The sequence below is a fragment of the Mercenaria mercenaria genome, chromosome 15, assembly GCF_021730395.1.
Source record: "Mercenaria mercenaria strain notata chromosome 15, MADL_Memer_1, whole genome shotgun sequence".
In the NCBI taxonomy this organism is placed as follows: Eukaryota; Metazoa; Mollusca; class Bivalvia; order Venerida; family Veneridae; genus Mercenaria; species Mercenaria mercenaria.
Window position 1 is genome coordinate 18131223 of NC_069375.1, and position 19376 is coordinate 18150598.

The 19376-nt window shown below is 35.7% G+C and overlaps 1 protein-coding gene across 1 annotated transcript; it reads left to right on the forward strand.

The window, feature by feature from the left end:
* Positions 1 to 342: 342 nt before the first annotated feature.
* LOC128548716 (uncharacterized) lies at positions 343 to 10391 on the forward strand. Its single transcript, XM_053524093.1, has 6 exons — positions 343 to 424; positions 731 to 1546; positions 1631 to 2161; positions 2369 to 2411; positions 9748 to 9834; positions 10331 to 10391. The coding sequence occupies exons 1-6, from the start codon at positions 343 to 345 to the stop codon at positions 10389 to 10391; spliced, it is 1620 nt and encodes a 539-aa protein (XP_053380068.1).
* Positions 10392 to 19376: the final 8985 nt, after the last annotated feature.

Sequence of the window (19376 nt, forward strand, 5' to 3'; positions counted from 1 at the left end):
AAAAAGAGAAATTACTGATCTTAAGTGCAGAAGCATGAGGGACAATCTGATGTTCTTCAATATTCCAGAGGAGAAAGACGAAAACTGCGAGAACAAAGTATTAAACTTAATAGAGGCAAAATTGGGAATTGAGAATGCAAAAACCGAGATCAAGCTTCAAAGGGTCCATAGAATTGGTGCATTCAAATCTTCCAAGATTCGACCGATTGTCGCAAAATTTGGAAGTTTCCAGATAGAGAGAAGGTCAGAAAGTCTGCGCGATTACTGAAGGATACAGCATATGGAATCGGGGAACAATTTCCGCCGGAAGTTGTGGAAGTGCGCAGAAAGCTTATTCCGGTGATGAGGAAAGCTCGGTCGGAGGGGAAGGAAGCGTATCTCAGCGTTGATAAGCTGTATATTGATAAGCGGTTGTACAGAGGAAGTGAGTAGGAAAATGTCGAGAGTGCTATTAAGTGTTGTTCTTGGAATGTAGAGGGATTAACTATAGCTAAACGATCTTCAGAAGATTTTCTCAAACTTATTAGTGAGTATGATATAATATGTTTAACTGAAACTTGGTCGGGGAAAAATTCGGATATTGAACTGAGGGGGTATAGTAACCCCATTCATTCATATAGGCGTTTTCAACACAGAAGGGCAAAACGGTGTAGTGGCGGAATCATCGTTTATATCAAAGACAATATACGCAAAGGTGTAAAATTGTGTAAAAATGAAATTGATTGTATAGTTTGGCTGAAATTTGATAAGAATTTTTTCCATACTGATGAAGATTTATATTTAGCAGTTGCGTATTTTCCACCAGAAAATTCGCCATTTCATGACATTTACGATAATGATATTTTTCAGCAATTAGAAAATGATATAGTTTATTTCATGGACAAAGGTAAAGTATTCCTTACTGGTGACTTGAACAGTAGAATAGGTCAGAAAACAGACTATATTGAACATGATTATGATTTACAAGGCGATGGAAATCAGCCCATCGATACACCGTTACCCAGGTGTTCACGTGACTTTAAATCAAATAGGTTCGGAGATTACCTTTTAGATCTGTGTAAAGCTACAAATTTACGGATCGTTAACGGCAGATTGCACGAGGACAAAACAGTGGGAAAGATCACGTGTATGACCCATAACGGGGAAAGTGTAGTAGATTATATGTTAACGTCCGTTTCTAACTTTGATTATATAGACTTTTTTGCAGTAAAAGAATTCAATGAGTTCTCAAATCATGCTCCACTGTCCTTTTCATTGAAAATAGAAACGCATCCCCAGAGTAAAATGAATTATAAACGAACCTTTTATAAGTGGAACCCAGAGTATGGTGAAGCATTCGTAAATGATATAAGAACTGATATAGAGAATTTGGAACGTTCAGTACACGAAGGCATAGAGAACGGCAGTGATGTTGAAAGTCTTGTCACGCTAATTACGCAATATATCACAAATAAAGGTGATAAATACTTCAAACAAAATGTTACTGTTAAAACAGTAGAATTCGCATCTGTAGACAAAAACAGGCAAAAATGGTATAATGACGAATGTAAAGATAAATTTCAGTTATATAAAAATGCTGTATTTGAGTATAATATATGTAAAAATAACTTAACAAGACAAACATTGTTAGACAAGAAGAAAGATTATAAATATTGCTGTAGAAAATATAAAAAGGAATTTAATAGGCAATTAAGTAAGAAAATGAATGATATGCGTCGAAACAGTCCCAGAAATTTCTGGAAAATGTTCAAGAAAAAGACTAGTAGTCAACCCGCGGATAATATTGAATTAAGTGAGTTCTTCCAGCATTTCCAAAATTTAGCGCAAAAGGATGATGTGACAGAAAACGAAGAATGTATGGAATTCCTTAGGCAATTTGATAGTAACGGCATAAACGAGAGTACATTTTCCGAACTTGACTCACAGATCACGAAAGAGGAAATTTTAAAAGCAGTGAAATCACTGTCTACAAATAAAGCATCTTCATTTGATAATATCATATATGAATATTTTAAATCAAGTATAGAAGTAATCGGTGAACCGATTCGGCTTTTATTCAATTATATTTTACAGCAAGGGAAATTTCCGCCTAGCTGGTCGAAAGGAGTTGTTATACCATTATACAAAAAAGGTGACTCCAGTGATCCAAACAATTATAGAGGTATAACTCTGATTAGCTGTTTTTCTAAGCTTTTTACTGTTATATTAAATAACAGGCTAAAGAAGTGGGTAGATGAAAACGATATACTTACCGATGCTCAGTTTGGATTTCGATCCAATTACAGTACTGTCGACGCTATTTTCATATTGAATTCTCTTATTGAAAAGCAATTGAAAGATAAATCCTATTTAATGTGCTGTTTTATAGATTATAAGAAGGCTTATGATTTAATAGACAGGAACTGTCTATGGTATAAACTGATAAAATCTGGTATTGATGGCAAATTATTGTCCGTTATTCGCTCAATGTACGAAAATATCAAGTTATGTGTACGACACATGAATACGTTGTCAGACTTTTTCAATTGTAATCTTGGTTTATTACAAGGGGAGATAACCTCTCCGATTTTGTTCTCGCTGTTTTTAAACGACATTGAAGTACATCTGCAACAAAACTTAGATGCCGGCATTACATTAGATCAGTTGTCAATTTATTTACTATTATTTGCAGACGACGCGGTGTTATTTTCTTTTACTAGAGAGGGGTTACAACAGTCATTGGACAATTTAGAAACTTATTGTAAGAAATTGAATTTAAATGTGAACGTGGAGAAAACAAAAATTGTCGTCTTCAGAAAAGGGGGCAGATTAAGGGAAAACTGTATATGGTATTATGCTGGTACGGAAATAGAAATTGTTAGTACTTTCAGTTATTTAGGGGTTGTTTTTTCAAGCGGTGGGTCTTTTATTCATGCCACGAGAACATTAGCCGGAAAAGGTTTACGCGCTATGAATTCTCTATTTAGTGTTACTAGAAATATGGAAGTACCTGTAAATATAATGTTTAACTTGTTTGATTCATATGTTTTATCTGTGTTAAACTATGGTTGTGAAATATGGGGATTTTTAAAAGCAGACAACATAGAACGCATCCATAAAAATTTTGCAAATGGCTGTTAAATGTAAAAAGATCAACTAATACATTGTCTTTATATGCTGAACTAGGTAGATTTCCACTATATGTTAATCGTTTGACTAGAATTATAAAATACTGGTTGAAACTATATGGTTGCAAACAAAATAATTGTATCATAAAAACTATTGTAGATAAACAAAGAATGGAAATACTTTCCGACCATAATGTTACAAACTGGTCGTCAAAGGTACGAAATATTTTGCAAACCTCAGGGTTTACAGATGTGTGGTTATTTCCAGAATCAGTTAATATGAATGTCTTTATACCCTTGTTTAATACTCGACTGAAAGATATATATCAAACAGAATGGCACGTTGGAGTGGAAGCTTGTTCTTCATTGTTTCTTTATAGACATATCAGTACTGGCATATCCCGTGCTTATTACCTAAATATTATAGAAATCCCAAAGTTTAGAAATATTATTGCAAAAATAAGATTAAATTCTCATAACTTAAATATTGAAACTGGGCGCCATAGAAATATAGAAAGGAACCAACGAATATGTATTTTATGCAATTTAAATGCTTTGGAAGATGAGTATCACTTCATATTAGAATGTCCATTGTATACTCAGATTAGAAATATGTATATTCCGAGGTTTTATGCAACTCGACCTTGTATGTACAAATTGGTATCTTTGTTAAACTCAGAAAACAAAAGTTTGTTGACAAAACTGGCACTATATTGTATCAAAAGCTTTAAACTCAGAAATGATACTTTGAATACGTAAGAACGCTTGACTTATGTTTGTTCTGTATAGAATCACTCTCGATATGTATTATTTATTATCATTTATAATGTGATTGTAATTATTACATGCACCTATATTTATGATTTATACATGATTTATTGTGACTGTCATATTGATGTTATGATGATGAGCTTGTATGCTTAAATCAATAAATTCTGTTCTGTTCTGTTCTGTTCTGTTAAATATCGGCTTGGAATATTTAATAGATATTATAATTATGAAAAACAATAAAGTTTATTTTATTATTGGTTGGAAAACATGTGGATAAATTGTTTTTGTGACATTGCCTTTTGTTAGCTGTCAGTATTGTATAGATACGCTTAACATATTATAATGCAAGCATAAAATTGTTCCCTTTTCGTTGATATTTTTACTATTACTTTACGAAATCAAGTATTTTAGATTTGATACTTCTAATTCTTTAATAATTAATCATATTACCGGACTTCTCTCCATAATTCAGCGGAACCATTATGGCAGTAAACTAGGCCTAAAGTAAAGACTTCCAGTGTGTGTAGAGCGGTTCTATCAAAGTGATGCTACTGTACATTTCGAATGAATGTACGATGAAATTTGCGAAATTATAATAATGTTTTGCATATTTCTTATTTTCGGGGTGGGTCACTTATTGTAACTCTGTTGAAATCTCGTATTATGCAATACACTTTGCGGAGATATCATCACCATCGGTATGTTATCAAGTACTATATATTTTGTATATAGACCGGATGGACAAATAAAAGGAAAATACGATGTTTTTGAAAGAGTATATCGGTATTTTTTTCATGCACTTTTGTTGTAGCAATATACATCCTCTGCATGCGGTTACGAAGAAAAAATACATATGTTAAAGTGACAGTTTGCAATGTTATCTTTATACATTTTCATTCCGACTCCGTTGCTTCAATAAGTCGCATATTTCTAGTTATTTTATATAGAAAACACTTTACAGTTTATTGACAAATTGAAAAACAGAATGAAATCCAAATTATCGTTTTACTATGATGACTTACATACTAAACATTGAAAAACATACATATACCATAATCTCGTTTTGAAAAGCAAACAGAACGTAAGTATAAAACTATGTGTAAGGACGAATTTCAAGTGTTAATGAATAACTGCGGATGGCCAAACCCCGGATCCGCCCCCGCCCCCCCCCCCCCCCCCCCCCCCCCCCCACGCACTACCACTTACTCAAATTGAGCAACTTGAATAAATCCTAGACGTCTCAGTGCTAGGATTTATTCTTTATTGCAACTCTGTACGACTGTTCCGGTACTTATCAATATGCACACTATATTAGAATCAATTTGCTTTGAGTGAAAATACCGAAATGGTACAAGGTTACATTCTTCATTTGTTTCATATAAACAATTAAATCTTGAGACCTCATTTTCAGTGCTTTACAGCATTTCAATGATACAAAAAACACATATGCCGTATACAAAATGCTAAATGTCATAAAAACTCTACATGCAGCCACAGGAAAGCATTGCAGCAATTACAAGGCAGAGACTGAAACACTCATGAAGGCCGTCTCAATGGTTGAAGACTTTGCAGAAGAAAGCTCCTCAGTCGTCTTTCTCACATATGCACTGTCTGTTATGGAAGTTCTGATCAACAATAAAGCTCCGCACTAGCCAGGAGAATGCAGAGCATGAGTATAACCTGCAAAGTAGCACTTCAGTGGATTACATCCATTGTGGACTTGCAGGCAATGAAGAGGCGGACAAACTGGCTAAGCTAGAAGCTCAGTCAGAACAACCAACAAAACCTGTGAGTTACAAGAAGAAAGTCACCATCATCAAGGCACTAACGAGACCAAGGATAGAGAAAGATGCTTTTCATCTCTTTGAATAAGTGATGTTGGTCAGGCTTCGCTCGGGGCACAACAAGCTCAATGCTCACATGTACAAGAAAAAAGAGACTGGAACCACCGCCAGCTTGTTCATATGGTGAGGAAGATCAGACTTCAGTGCATATACTTCGGAGATGTAAAAAGGCATGACCATGAGGGAGCTGCGACTTGGCCGATAGATACCTCAATGCACCAGAAACTGTATGGAGGCATTGAGGATCTGCGGCAAACCACAAGTTTCGTCAAGGCTATTAGTCTGACAATGTAGTTGCGAACGAGAAGAAGATAAAAACAAATTCTTTTTTGTCAAATGATAAATGATAGTTCTCAAATTATCAATCTTTGTGATCTTTATCTCTTCAATTAATGAATGTAACGTTCACTCATTTGGGAAAAAAATAAATGTGCTGCCTGTCTAATTTAAAGCAATAACGTAGATGTTACAGGATCATGGAACCGAAACATTTTGCTGTAAAATGTTTATTATATAATAGACTAAGATATGTAACAGAGAAAAAAGTTATGCTCGCTAACGCTCGGTTTTCCATTCCACACTGTCCCTCGAGTATGGAAAAAAACCGGTCTTACACAGGCAGGCATGTAAGATCCTTGTATGCTCACACAAGTCCTGTACTATCGGTAAAATTTGGAATGATCAGAAGCAAGCTGATCAAAAATACAGCTTGCATCTCACAAGGAAATACGAACAGGCTGTAAAAAAATCCCGTATTGTACCTTCCAAAACCCCGTATTGTACTTCCGTATTGTATGTTGCTGGACTACTTTCATTAATATACATGAGCTGACACAGTTATATAAATAACACACACACAAACATCACTCATTTCATTTTAACATCGGCAAAACATTTAAGATTTCCTTCGATTACAAATAAACAAACAAAAAGGTGGAGGTATATAATAAATGGGTTATTACAACAGTAGCTAGATCTGGGATTTTGTATTCGGCTGTCGTGGATTTTGCGAGGACGGATCACATGTTTGATTACTAGGAAACCTTCAGTCTGTGAAGTTCAATTCCAATATAATAGGGTAATTATAACAGTAGCTCAATCTGGGATGCTACATTTCGGCTCGAGTGGATTCTCACGAGGCGCGCATAAATATATATATTGGAATTAAACTTCACAGAAGGTTTCATAGTAATCAAGCATACTAACTGAAAAAAAAGAGTAAAATTAATTGTGCTTTAATTAAATCAAGCCAAATATTGCCCATTTTTATACAGAAAATTTGGTTACAAAAATATAAGAAGATCGCTTGGTATCAGAGAACATAACCAAACACATTAATTAATAGCAGACCTGGTATCATGAGAGGTAGTGAAATGTGCAATACCCCTCAAGCCTGATAGCACAAGCTAAGGTGGAATTCTATTATAGTAATATTGAATGGTCCCATGATCCCAAAGGACCATAAGCGGCCTCTGTGGGCGAGCAATTAAGGTCTCTAACATTGAATCACTTGCCCCTCACCGATGTGGGTTCAAGACTAACTCGAGGCGTTGAATTATTCATGTAAGGAAGCCATCCACATGCCTAACGGAAGGATGGTATTTCAATCTAGATGCTCGCCCTTGATAAGTTAATGCACGGAGCTGAAAAGTCACCATATGACCTATAATTGCGTCTGTGTGATGTTAAACCCAACTGAAACAGAAACAAAGGACTAGAAATATAACAAAAAAGCAAAGAAAAAACACTGAAGTTTTGCTAAATAGAATATTTAATTGTAATTAATTATAATAGTACCAGTGCATTTGAATGTCTTTTTTTCTACTAATATAATTTATGACTGATTTCATTTTGCTCAATCATTTGATACATCGCATAAAACACAATCAGCACTCTCAGTGCTTTGACTTATCAGTCCTTATCATATTAAGTCAGTATCATAGTATGTGATTTACCATCAAAAGATAAAAGGTCTATTTCCCAGAAGTACAGAGCGCCCCAACCTTAGTCATTTAGTATATCAAAGACTAAACTGGACAGACATCTCGACTCGAATTATGTAACTCGTCGTTGCTAAGATCAAACTATCAACCGGCACGTGTATCCGGTCAAAGAATTGCATGCGGATATCCGGGTTCCAGTCCTCGGCCTAAATCGGGAGAAAACAATAATGAAATAATTAGTTTATATTATCTTGTTTTAGCTCGATTGTGATGAAAGCCTCAAGCTCATTGGAACCACTCTCGAGCCCGCTTCCTTGAAAAACCAGTACTGGTGTCATATGGGAAGTCATGGTCGTGACCCCAGTGAGGTTCGAACCCACGACCTCTGGATTGAGCGGCCGACACCATATCCACTAGACTACCGCTCAACTTTAATGGTATAAAGATAGTTATACAAATTTACAACATTTTCAAATGATACATCTTATGATAAAACACTAAGTATATATTTAAACGAAAGTAGAGTTTCTATAAAAAAATATATTTTAGTCATTACCTGAAGTAAAATGCTAACTAGAAAATTATAATATTACTTATTGTTCCTTTTCTTGAGAAGAAACACTTATGGTTGACATTTCACACTTGACTTAGAAAGTAATAGATACAAGGGTACTGTCAAAGGCATCCGGTTACCAGAAGGACGTCACCATCTTGGACTCGTGCATATTTATTACAAATAGCCTCTATGCCAAAGTGTGTTTATGCGACCATCTTGGACTTGTGCAGATTTATTACAAATAGCCTCTATGCCAATGCCTCTTTAAGTCAATCTATTTTGACATGCAAGTTATTAACAGCAGTCCGACAAGGAAATATCACGTTATGAAACAGTCGACTCGCTGGTCACGGGATGCTTATCTTCTGATATATTGATACTTCTTGCAACTGCATCCTTTAAATTATATCTTATCTTTCAAGATCTGTTTCCTATGTATTGTTCATGCTTACGCGCCAAAGTTTCTTTGTATAATAAGCTTACTTACAGTCGCACCGGTAACCATATGGGCAACTCCTACAGAAGACTGTTAGTAATGTCAAGGACGTAAATTGATATTAACGTCCTGTCATGTTAGTGGGAGGATAGTGCAAGATACAGTAGACGCCTCAATTCCAGAAGCTTTCCTGCCCGGTGTAAAGCGCCCATACACAGGACTCATCTCAATTTCAGCAATTGTTTAGCTGGAGTAGCGGGGGCTCAAACTCAGGACCCATGGGTTTGTAGTCAGACAGTGTTACCACTGGACCACTGCGTCCGCTCTATGCATATGTGTAAAATTCTTGTGTCTGTATATATATGCACGTGCTTGTGAGTGTTGCTCATGTGACGAAAACATCCGGAAGCACTACTTCTGCACACAATTCAGAGCGGTCTAAACCTATGCAACATGATGTTAAAGTCATTTTTTCTGAAAAGACAGAATATTTTATATGCGCTAGAAGGAACTTTTGCCAAGCTAAATCTTGTATATATATATTTTTATTCCTCGACCCCCGCAACCGAAAACTTCCGATGATCAGCGTATTTTACGTAAATGCGCTTTGTCAAACCTATTTTGGAAATAGGATTATTGAAAAACACTTGTGTATTCAAAGCGAGGCTTTACCTTGAGGAACCAGCGGGAAGTTAGCAGTAGAACAGTAACAGCAGTAACAGCAGTATTACTGCTATTACTGCTATAACGTTGTAGCAGTAATACTGTTGCTACTGTCGGAACGTTATAGCAGTAACAGCAGTATTACTGCTACTACTGCTGGAAGTTATAGCAGTAGCAGCAGTATTACTGCTATTACTGTTGTAAAGTTATAGCAGTAACAACATTATTACTGCTGTTACTGTTGGCAGTTTTAGCAACAACAACAATATTACTGATGCTACTATTGGAGGTTATAGCAGTAACAACAGTAATTGGAAGTTGCGCAAAGTACAATATGAAATCAATTTTATCAATTTATGCATTACTGGCCATCGAAAAATTTTCAAAGCTGTTCTTTTTATAATGTTTTTGTCTTTTTATGTCTCAGGAAACGGGCTTCAAGCCCTCTTGCTGCTGTTATTCACAACTTTTATGCAGGCTTTAGGATGCATTTCACGATATCGATATATTGTTGGTATGTTTGTTCAAAAAGTACTACATATTACATTGCCGGTGTAACATTAAATTTTGACCCGTTGAAAATTGACCCCATGGGTGTTTTTTTTTCCACGTTGAGAATTGACCCTGCCAACATTTCAACATTAATATATAAATTTTGATAAAAAAAGTCGTTGAGAACTGATCAGTTGTTAAATTTTGATCAGTAATGGGGTCATTTTTCAACGGTTAGTTAAACGTCGGAGATCGTCTGTTTGTAGTAGAGAAACACTCTGGAAAGAACCAGAAATTATCGAAGGCATGCTCGTTAGCTTCTTTAAGAATAATTTCACAAACAGAACATTTTTAATAACTATAAAACGATAGCATTTCAAAAACATAGAGTAAGCAGTGTCAAACAAAGTTAATTTCTGTTTAATTACGTACAGCTGCATTGTACTAATCGAAAGAAGCGTTTAAAGTTTATAAATTTCAAATAAATCTTTGTTCTTAATCTTATTATGTTGTTTTAGTATTAAAAAGCAGAGTATAGACAGTACGTGGAAGTGGCAGTTGTTCCCTTGGATGTTTTGAGTGTGTCTGGAAGGAAAACAGCGCGTATCCTTGTGGATGAATACGTAAAATAATAATATCTGTTGTTTTCATATAGTTTTACTTAAAATTCTGATATTATCATATCAAAATTGCTATAGAATTCAAGCTATGTTTATCTTCCAGCGGTGCTGAAAGTTTCAGGTTGTAATATTACATGATGAATGTACTACGCGCGTTTTCTTGTGTACGTAACGCATAAATTCCGCGGTTTTTTAATTACCTAATTCGTTGTTCTTTATTTACCTTCTTCCTGCCGTCGTCTGGTTTTATACTGAACATCATCACTACTGAACTTTCTTATGGTGGCCTTTTCATATACCTGCCCTGTATGCCACCATAGGTCCCTAACACATACATAAAAGAATGTTGGCCTAACTTTAAATTTCATTTTGGAATGTTTTTGATGTGTCCTCTGTAAAGTTTTTATGAGGCCATTTCTATTAGTTTTATTTAGATTAAAGTTTATACTATTAAAATTTTGTTAAAATTGAATAAAGTTTAATAAAATTGGTAAAATTTGATAAAACCTGAGTCGGCCTTTGCCGAAAACGAAAACACAAAGACTCAGATTCTGACTTTTATTTATGTCAAAATTTCTTTAAAATTTTATGCTAAGATCATATCTTAAAAAGATTAAGTAAAAACCAGTGACTATCTTTGCCGAAATGTAAAATAGATGCAAAGATTTGTCTCCAAATTTTTAAAATTATGGGTTAAAATTAGTCAATAATTATATAGCTTTAACTTTGTATAAGCTTTCTTCAGTTACCATAAATTGTATAATTTTGATCAATAATATCAACAATAAGATCTTCAAATATTACATAATTTTCTGCAAACCATTTTTTTCGCCGGGGGAGGGGCTCGCCTGGCTCCCCTATCAGGGATCTGCCCTGGACGCTAACGTTTCCATACCCTCGCCTATTTGGTGAAGCCTACCTACGCACCTGGATAGAGTCCATTATCTTCAAGGTGTCTGGTGATGAGTCATTTTCAACGTGATTGAAGAGTTTAAAATATATCTGTAAAATAAAGCCGAGTGTGTCGGTGGGGCGGATCCCATGACCAATCCCCTCTCAGCCTATTGGGGTTCCGTGTCAGCTAGACATTTACGGAATATGTTTTGATGAAGGTCGAATTCTCGTCTGATTCTCACTGGGAAGAACCACCAACCTTCCGTAAGCCAGTTGGAAGAATTCAACGTCCCGAATGAGGCTCGAATCAACCTCGATGAGGGGCAAGTGATTTGAAGTCATTGATTTTAACCACTCGGCCGCGGAGGTCCCTCTGATTAATATATCAGGATTGTAACTGTGCCCAGTTGGATATGACATTCTTTTTTCAATACATGTAGATGTTCATTGGTCTGTAATGTTATGGCTGTGTAACGTTGCAATGACCCAGGGGGTCAATTTTCAACGTTGTAAAATGACCCCTATGTAAATTACCGATGGAGTCTAAATATAACAACCCCTTTACATGACCGAAAGCTAAACACCAACTGATACGAATGCCTAATATGATATGGATCATGTCAAACCACTTTGTGAAATGAGATAGTATTGCGCTAATTCCGAAACTTCATGCGGAAATAGTATTGCCAAACTAAACAATTAGGCTATACGGTTACCATAACTACGCCTTTTTCTAGCGAGATCCCTTTGTCACAAAACGCTTAAAAGGCTTAAAGAAATAAAGTGTCCTACTTTCCGCTGAAAACATGGAACTAAAGGTGTCCGATCGGATAATTTCTTCATAATCTGAAAAATTCTGAGAAGGCTTTTTATGTTTCGTTTGTCCTAACTAGAGAAATGTTTTTTTTTTCCAAATATTTTGCTAAATTGCTAACAAAATACTGAAATAGTGTCTTATCTTACGCTAGGCAATTTCTCTCGTTAAATTTGAAAACAAATACTTCCTTTTTGTCTGATACACAAGTGATACAATTATGTGTAATAAATAAAAAATCCGGTAAGTACTGTCACCCGAACCAACGGCCTTAAATCGATGAGAGCTTTTGTATTAACATTGAGATATGACCAGACTGTAGGCCGTCCTTGGGCGCTTCGTTCGTTTTGTTGTTCTGTGTCCGACCCGAGATAGAATCGCCCTAATGACACGAACTAGACCCAAAGATGATCATACACCTCCTAATCGGGAGGACCGCGAACAATGCGAGATGAGAAGGTACAACTTCAGTGTCAAAGAAACATTGTAGCGAAATACCATAAGATAAATTTATGACCAAAGACCAAATAAGCTATTATTTGAATGAAGAAATTACACTACTTTTGTAGAAATGTTGGTTTACCCCCGTCGATAATGTAAACAAGCGCCGTAAACAAGGTTGTAAAACTCCACTTCTGGTTCACTGGCGCCAGACCAGAAAGAACATGCCTCTTTACAGTTAATACCCTAACCCTAGGTATTCTATAAGAACCATGGTCATGAACGGGAAAATATACTAACCCGTTTCAATCGTAAATTTCTCAACTTAAACGCGCAGTTCGGTGAATGGGTAACTAGTATATTGAACAAGCGATAATTTATCTTCCATCGAGCACCAGTCACATTCTCTCAATATTCCATATTGCTGAGATTATCAACATATTTTATGCTTTCGTCAACGTTACAGAAAAAAACTTGCTTGACCTTCTCTAATGAACATCCGGTCTAGAGGTCACGGCAGTGTGCACATGTTTGGCGAAATGTAAACAAACAAACAGAATTTGAAAAAAACAAAATCACATTTTTACAATAAAACTCGAAATGATGAATGAAATTCATCTTGTATATGATCTTTAATTTGAAATCGTACATTGGTCTGCATCTGTTCTGTTTATTTTATTCATTTTCCACATTTATGCTGCATTTTCACATTTTAGCGAACACGTGTAGTAAAATGACGATTGACATACGTTTTCACATTAGACAATCAGAATGGTTTTGTAATCTAGAACGGAACTTCACCAGGGAAGTTCAAGCAAGTTTTTTGTGTAACGTTGAAATAACTATAAACTACGCGTTGTTTTTCTAAGATCCGATGTATTGAAGAAATGTGACCGGTACACAGTGGATTTGTTTGTTTGTTTTGGGTTTAACGCCATTTTTCAACCGTATTTCAGTTATGTAACGGAGGGCAGTTAACCTAACCAGTTTTCCTGGATTCTGTACCAGTACAAACCTGTTCTCCGCAAGTAACTGCCAACTTCCCCACATGAATCAGAGGTGGAGGACTAATGATGTCAGACACAATGTCGTTTAACAAATAGTCACAGTGGAAGATAAATTACCACTTGTTTGATATCCGTAGTAAACATTTACCGAACTGCGTGTTTTAGGTATGAAATGTGCGATTGAAACGGGTTAGTATATTTTCCCCTTCGTGACCATGGTTCTTATAGAATACCTATGGGGTTGGTATAACATGTACAGAGGCATTTTCTTTCTGTTCTGGTGCCCAGTGTAAGAGCGTTTTCCTCGAGCTACGTGATCCAACTCGACTCAATTTCATCCGTGGAATAAACGCCCAAGGATGCCCTAGTTGATCAGTTCGTTAATAAACACCCAAAGATGTGTAGCTGGGTTTTAACTTCTGTTTCTGACAAGTATCTGCAGAGTCAGAGTTATTACCGATGAATAGGGCCTAATGTATTATTAGCCCGTGGAGCGCTAGAATGTATAACTAAACGTTTATTACTTAAAAGTTCTGAAAAAAAAAACCAGAAATATTAATCTTTCATCTGTATGGTAAAAGACATATTGCGTAAGATTATTGGGATCAGTTTTCAACGTTGAAATATGACCTGCCTATAGTTGGTCATTTTTCAACGAGGGTCAAATTTTTACGCGTGGGTGGGTCATTAAATAACGGGAAGGGCCAATTTTCAACATTGAAAATTGATTATTAATCCATTGAAAAATGACCCATGGGGTCAAATTTCAAAGGGGTCATAATTTAATGTTATGCCGGCGGATGTTCAGGATACCAATGGCATCATATTTTTTTATATTTTTTTTTAATTTCCGAAATGGACTCAAATCTTTATTATTGCTGTAATTCACAGCGTACACTGGAATTTTGGGATGAAATAAAACATGTTGATATACTGCTGGTATGTATGTAAAAGTAATAGTACATTTAACATAGCCGACGGATATTCAAGATGCCGACAGCATACGTCCAAAGAAGGCCTAATCGCGAAAATTAGAACATGTTTTCGTACTCAGTTAATGCTTTATCCTGCACCGAAACGTTCCCCTTAAGCCAATGTTTGGTCATCTTAGGTCATTGTTGGGGTCTTTATAAGATACGAAATGAAATCAGTTTCAGCACTTTATGCATATTGTTTCGACAAAAGAATGGTGAAATGTCCAGAAAATCTGAATTTAAGGTGGATCGATACCTTATTCATCAAATATGACATTCCTTCCGATTTTGATGAAATTTGGGCCAACTATAGCGCTATGGTTCCTTTTTTGTTTTTCAGTCGTCTTGGCAACAATAAATAATCAGTGATGACGTCACGAACGTCGCAACGTAGGGTGCCAAAATGCCCAAAATCCGCCGTAATAGGTCTTCTAAAATATCTAATCAAGATTTGAAATAAGCAAAACTTCACAATATGATACTTTATCTAATTCACATATGGACTAGTGTGTTTTTAAGTGGTATCGCACAACATTACAACGGACATTTATAATTTTATTGAGCAACCCATTTCCTTCTGATATAAAATTTTGACAAAAATCGGCAAATATACGCAAAAATGACATCTTTAAAAAACTACAAGCCCATTAAAAGTCTGATTTTCAGCACAAGCGATCAATTTGCAAATGAAATGTCAAATAAAAAAGGGAACTTAACGTTTTCAGTTTTTCACAATATTGTGTTGAAGAAAAACTGTCCTTCCGATTTTTGGACGTGAAACGCAACGTTTTATTGACGTTGCTTATTGTTTGCATCGTTGCACATTATATCTTAGGTCCATTTCAACTGTATTCATGAGTCAACAACTTAATAAATTATTATGCATTAGTCTTTCTAATATTGACGCACTTCCAGCTGTCTGGGTTTCACACAAGGACATTTTCCTTCCTTTTTAACTACAAGTCGCAAGTCGCTACTTAACTGACCGCGATACACGGAACGTAATTTTGACATCACCGATCTAAGAAATATGATCTTTCCTTTTATTTATGTTCATTTAATATTTTGTTTTTTGTCTCGTTCCCGCTGAATTTGCAGTCAGCGTCCTTAATCCCGCCCTTCATTCACACGTGTATTCTGTCTGGCACGTTGCGCGTATGAGTATCTTAGTAATAGCTGTTTCGCATACGCACTAAAAACTGAACCGGGGAAAAAGAAATAGAATGTAGCTAAATGATATCGAGGCAGGCCGAAACAAAAACATGCGTGAATTGAGAATTTTTTTTCTTGCATGCAAATCACTTTTCCCTAATATTAGTCTAACTTTTACATGCTGCACGACTACTTAAAACAGGCGTACAGATTCATCGTGCAATTCCACACAGAATCATATGTTGATAAATCAATGCTACCGATTTCATTATCCAATGCCGACGGAATTGTTATATCGTCATCATCTATATTGAGGACATATCTGCCTCAGGTATTTTGATATATTTGTGAAGCACTAGCCGATTCGGAAACCTTTTTTCAACAGCAAAATGTGTAAATCTCTAAGAAAACCAACAATATAATATTCCCAGCAGTCATTCTCGTCTACAATTATGTGAAGTCACTAATGTTGCATACAATTATATTTACTACAGAGTTACGCAAATGTTTTCTCTTCTAATACGTGGCTTAACATGTATTTAAACTATATTTTTTTCAGTTAAATCGCTTATGTATCACTGTTAAACTGTAAAAAATCGCGAACATCGGTTTCTTTAAAATACCTGCATGCTTATCTGATTTGCAATATGAATTTATCTTCTGTTAGTTTCCAGTCATATTTTGCCCCTCCACCACCCAGATTAATGTAAATAATAGACAGATCTATCATAAATAAGTGCATTTTTGCAGTTAGAAGTATTAATGACAAAGCCAGCATCGTAGAAAGAAAACTTTTTAAAAACCTATATTACGCTGAAGTAAAACAAAAATGTGACATGCGAAATATTTCACATCTTTTCCTAAATATAACCAGTCTTACATTATTTCCATTATAGGTTAAACAGTATGTAGACAAAAATCACGAGATACTTTCACGTTTAGCCATTTAAAGGCACTGGCCTCTAGATTTTCGCTTAAAGTTCAGTCATGTTTTGACCATTAGAACACGATTTTTTGTTTCTAATCTGTCTTAAACTACCAAATCAAGAGAGTAGTTTTAAAACCTTAAGAAACATAGCAATAATTTTTGATATCTATGTTTTTTCTTTTTTGTTGTCGTAAGATCTAGAGGTCAATGCCTTTAAAATAAGTTTACTAAAACATGTACTGCGTGAAATCATTAAAAAAAGTTAAAGTTAAAGTTTTTTATTTAACAAGGGTAGTCAGTCCCCACCTGGGATGGATGGAACAACTTATTTCCAGCCGAGCCCACGGCAGGTGTCATATTTACCTCCCCAGCATCCAGTCTAGGCCGATACTGCTGGAAACAGTACCAATTTAAGCATATCACCCAGCACTGAACACTACACGGGATATCAGCCGCGACCGGGAATCGAACCCGGACCGCTGGCGTTGTAGTCCAACCTGCTAACCACTGCGCCACTGACTCTATTATTTGAAAAACGGATGACTGAATTTCCATAAATCATGACTGTTTAAATAAATCACAAGTCTTGTCGGTGTCAGGGCATGAAGGCATGATACATGTATGTTTTAATGACGCAACATGATTCTTCCGATACATGTACCATATTTCAGTAGAAACTGTGCTAGATCACTATATACATTTTCGTACACTGTTCGGAAGATGTAAACGTCAAGCTGGAAACGTAATTAAAATTCGGCTTGAATATGCGTAAATATCGGGTCTTCTTGTTAGATAGGGAAGCAGACGTTTATTTTGGCGGGAAAACAGCATGTGCCTTCCAGGATGTTCCTTCGGTAATGACCGAATGCTTATAGAAAATTACGTTTTGGTGTTATATTTCTGCGTCAACATTGTGTTGAAGCTTTTATGTTATTGTTAACAAAATGCTCTACAACCAAATAAAAATGCATGCTTAAGAGCTTGAATTTATATCGTGTCTTTTCGTTCGTCACAGGCTCTTATGATTTTTTTTTTATTCGAGTATTTTATATTATATTCATGGTTTCAAAAATAAGAAAGGATGTTAACGTTTAAACACTAACAGGTATGTAATGACAATTGTTTCACTTGTTCTGTTGACTCACTTCTTGAAGTGCTGGGTTGGACGCTGTAAACGAACATGTTTTACGGGTGAGCTTATAATAAATCAGATGGGTGGGGTTTAGACATTTTTCCATTCTAATGGCAAATTTTCAAAGCGGAATGAAGCAGTTTGTTGGGTCTTAGACGTTTTTGAGATATAGAAAGGGAAAACGGTAAATTCCACAGACTCTCTCCATGTTTCGATTTTTGTACATTTAGTAATTGTAGGTGGTGGGAGTTAGTAGAAAATTCATAATTATAGGTAGTGGGGGTGGAGGAAAATCAAAAATCATGGGAAGTGGGGTTGGAGGATAATGAAAAGGTATGGGTGGTGTTATTTTTTTATTTTTTTCAAAAAGTGCCTTCCGACCCTCCCATACAATTAATTCTGGAACTGTTCTTATAACATTCACTTACTTTTATCAACTACGCACGATATGATATCAACGTTTACAATTAATTTACCCTTTGTTATATTTGCTTATTATGTGATCTCCTCGTAGAATGAAGAACAAACACATGTATAGATATCAAATTGCTATGGCGCCCTTTACGTACATGGCATCTAACGTCAAAACGTTGAGTTGTACGTCCAAAAATCGGAAGGACAGTTTGTTTTCAACAAAGTATTGCGAAAAACTGAAAACGTAAAGTTCCCTTTTTTATTTGACATTTCATTTGCAAATTGATCACTGGTGCCGAAATTCAGACTTTTAATGGGCCTGTAGATTTTTATAGGTGTACGGAAATGGGCAAGAATCCTTGTTACTGCTGTTATTCTCAGCGTCCAAAAGGACTTGAGGATGAATCAAACCAGGTGGATATATTGCTGGTATGTATGTTCAAATAAAAGTATATATTTCATTGCCGACGAATATTAATTCTACCGACGGCATACGTCCAAAGAATACCACATCACGAAATTGGAACATGCTTTGGTGGTCAGTTACTGCTGTTTTCTGTGTTTTCTGCGCCGAAACGATGCCCTTAAAACAACATTTGGTCATCTTAAGTCATCATTAGGGCCTTCATGAGATATAAAATGATTTTCTTTTCAGCAATTTATGCATAATGTGCCGACGTCGAACAGTGTAATGTGTTGAAAATCGTAATTTCAAGCATTTTCAGGTGTCTAAAAATGGGTTCGAATCCTTATTACTGCTGTAAATCACAGCGCCAAGTTGAACTAGAGGATAAATAAATACATGTGGATATATTACTGCTATGTATGTCCAAACGATAGTATATATTTCATTGCCGACGGTGTTTATATACGAATATTAATTATACCGACGGCATACGTCCAAAGAAGACCTCATCACGAAATCGAAACACGTTTTGGTGCTCAGTTACTGCAGTATTCTGCGTCAAAACGATGCCCTTAAGCAAATATTTGGAAAACTTAGGTCATCGTTGAGACTTTCATAATATATAAAGTGAATTTAGTTACAGCAATTTATGCAAAATGTGCCGACGAAGAACAGTGAAATGTATTAAAAATCTTGATTTTAAGCAATTTTAGGTGTCCGAAAATGGGCTCGAATCATTGTTACTGCTGTAATTCACAGCGTCCATGAGGATTTGAGGTTAA

Coding starts and splice junctions, on each gene's coding strand:
- LOC128548716 (XM_053524093.1), top strand. CDS start 343: ATGAGGAAAGCTCGGTCGGAGGGGAAGGAAGCGTATCTCAGCGTTGAT. Junction 1,547..1,630: donor AAAATGGTATAATGACGAAT/GTAAAGATAAAT, acceptor AAACATTGTTAG/ACAAGAAGAAAGATTATAAA. Junction 2,162..2,368: donor TGATCCAAACAATTATAGAG/GTATAACTCTGA, acceptor GCTGTTTTATAG/ATTATAAGAAGGCTTATGAT.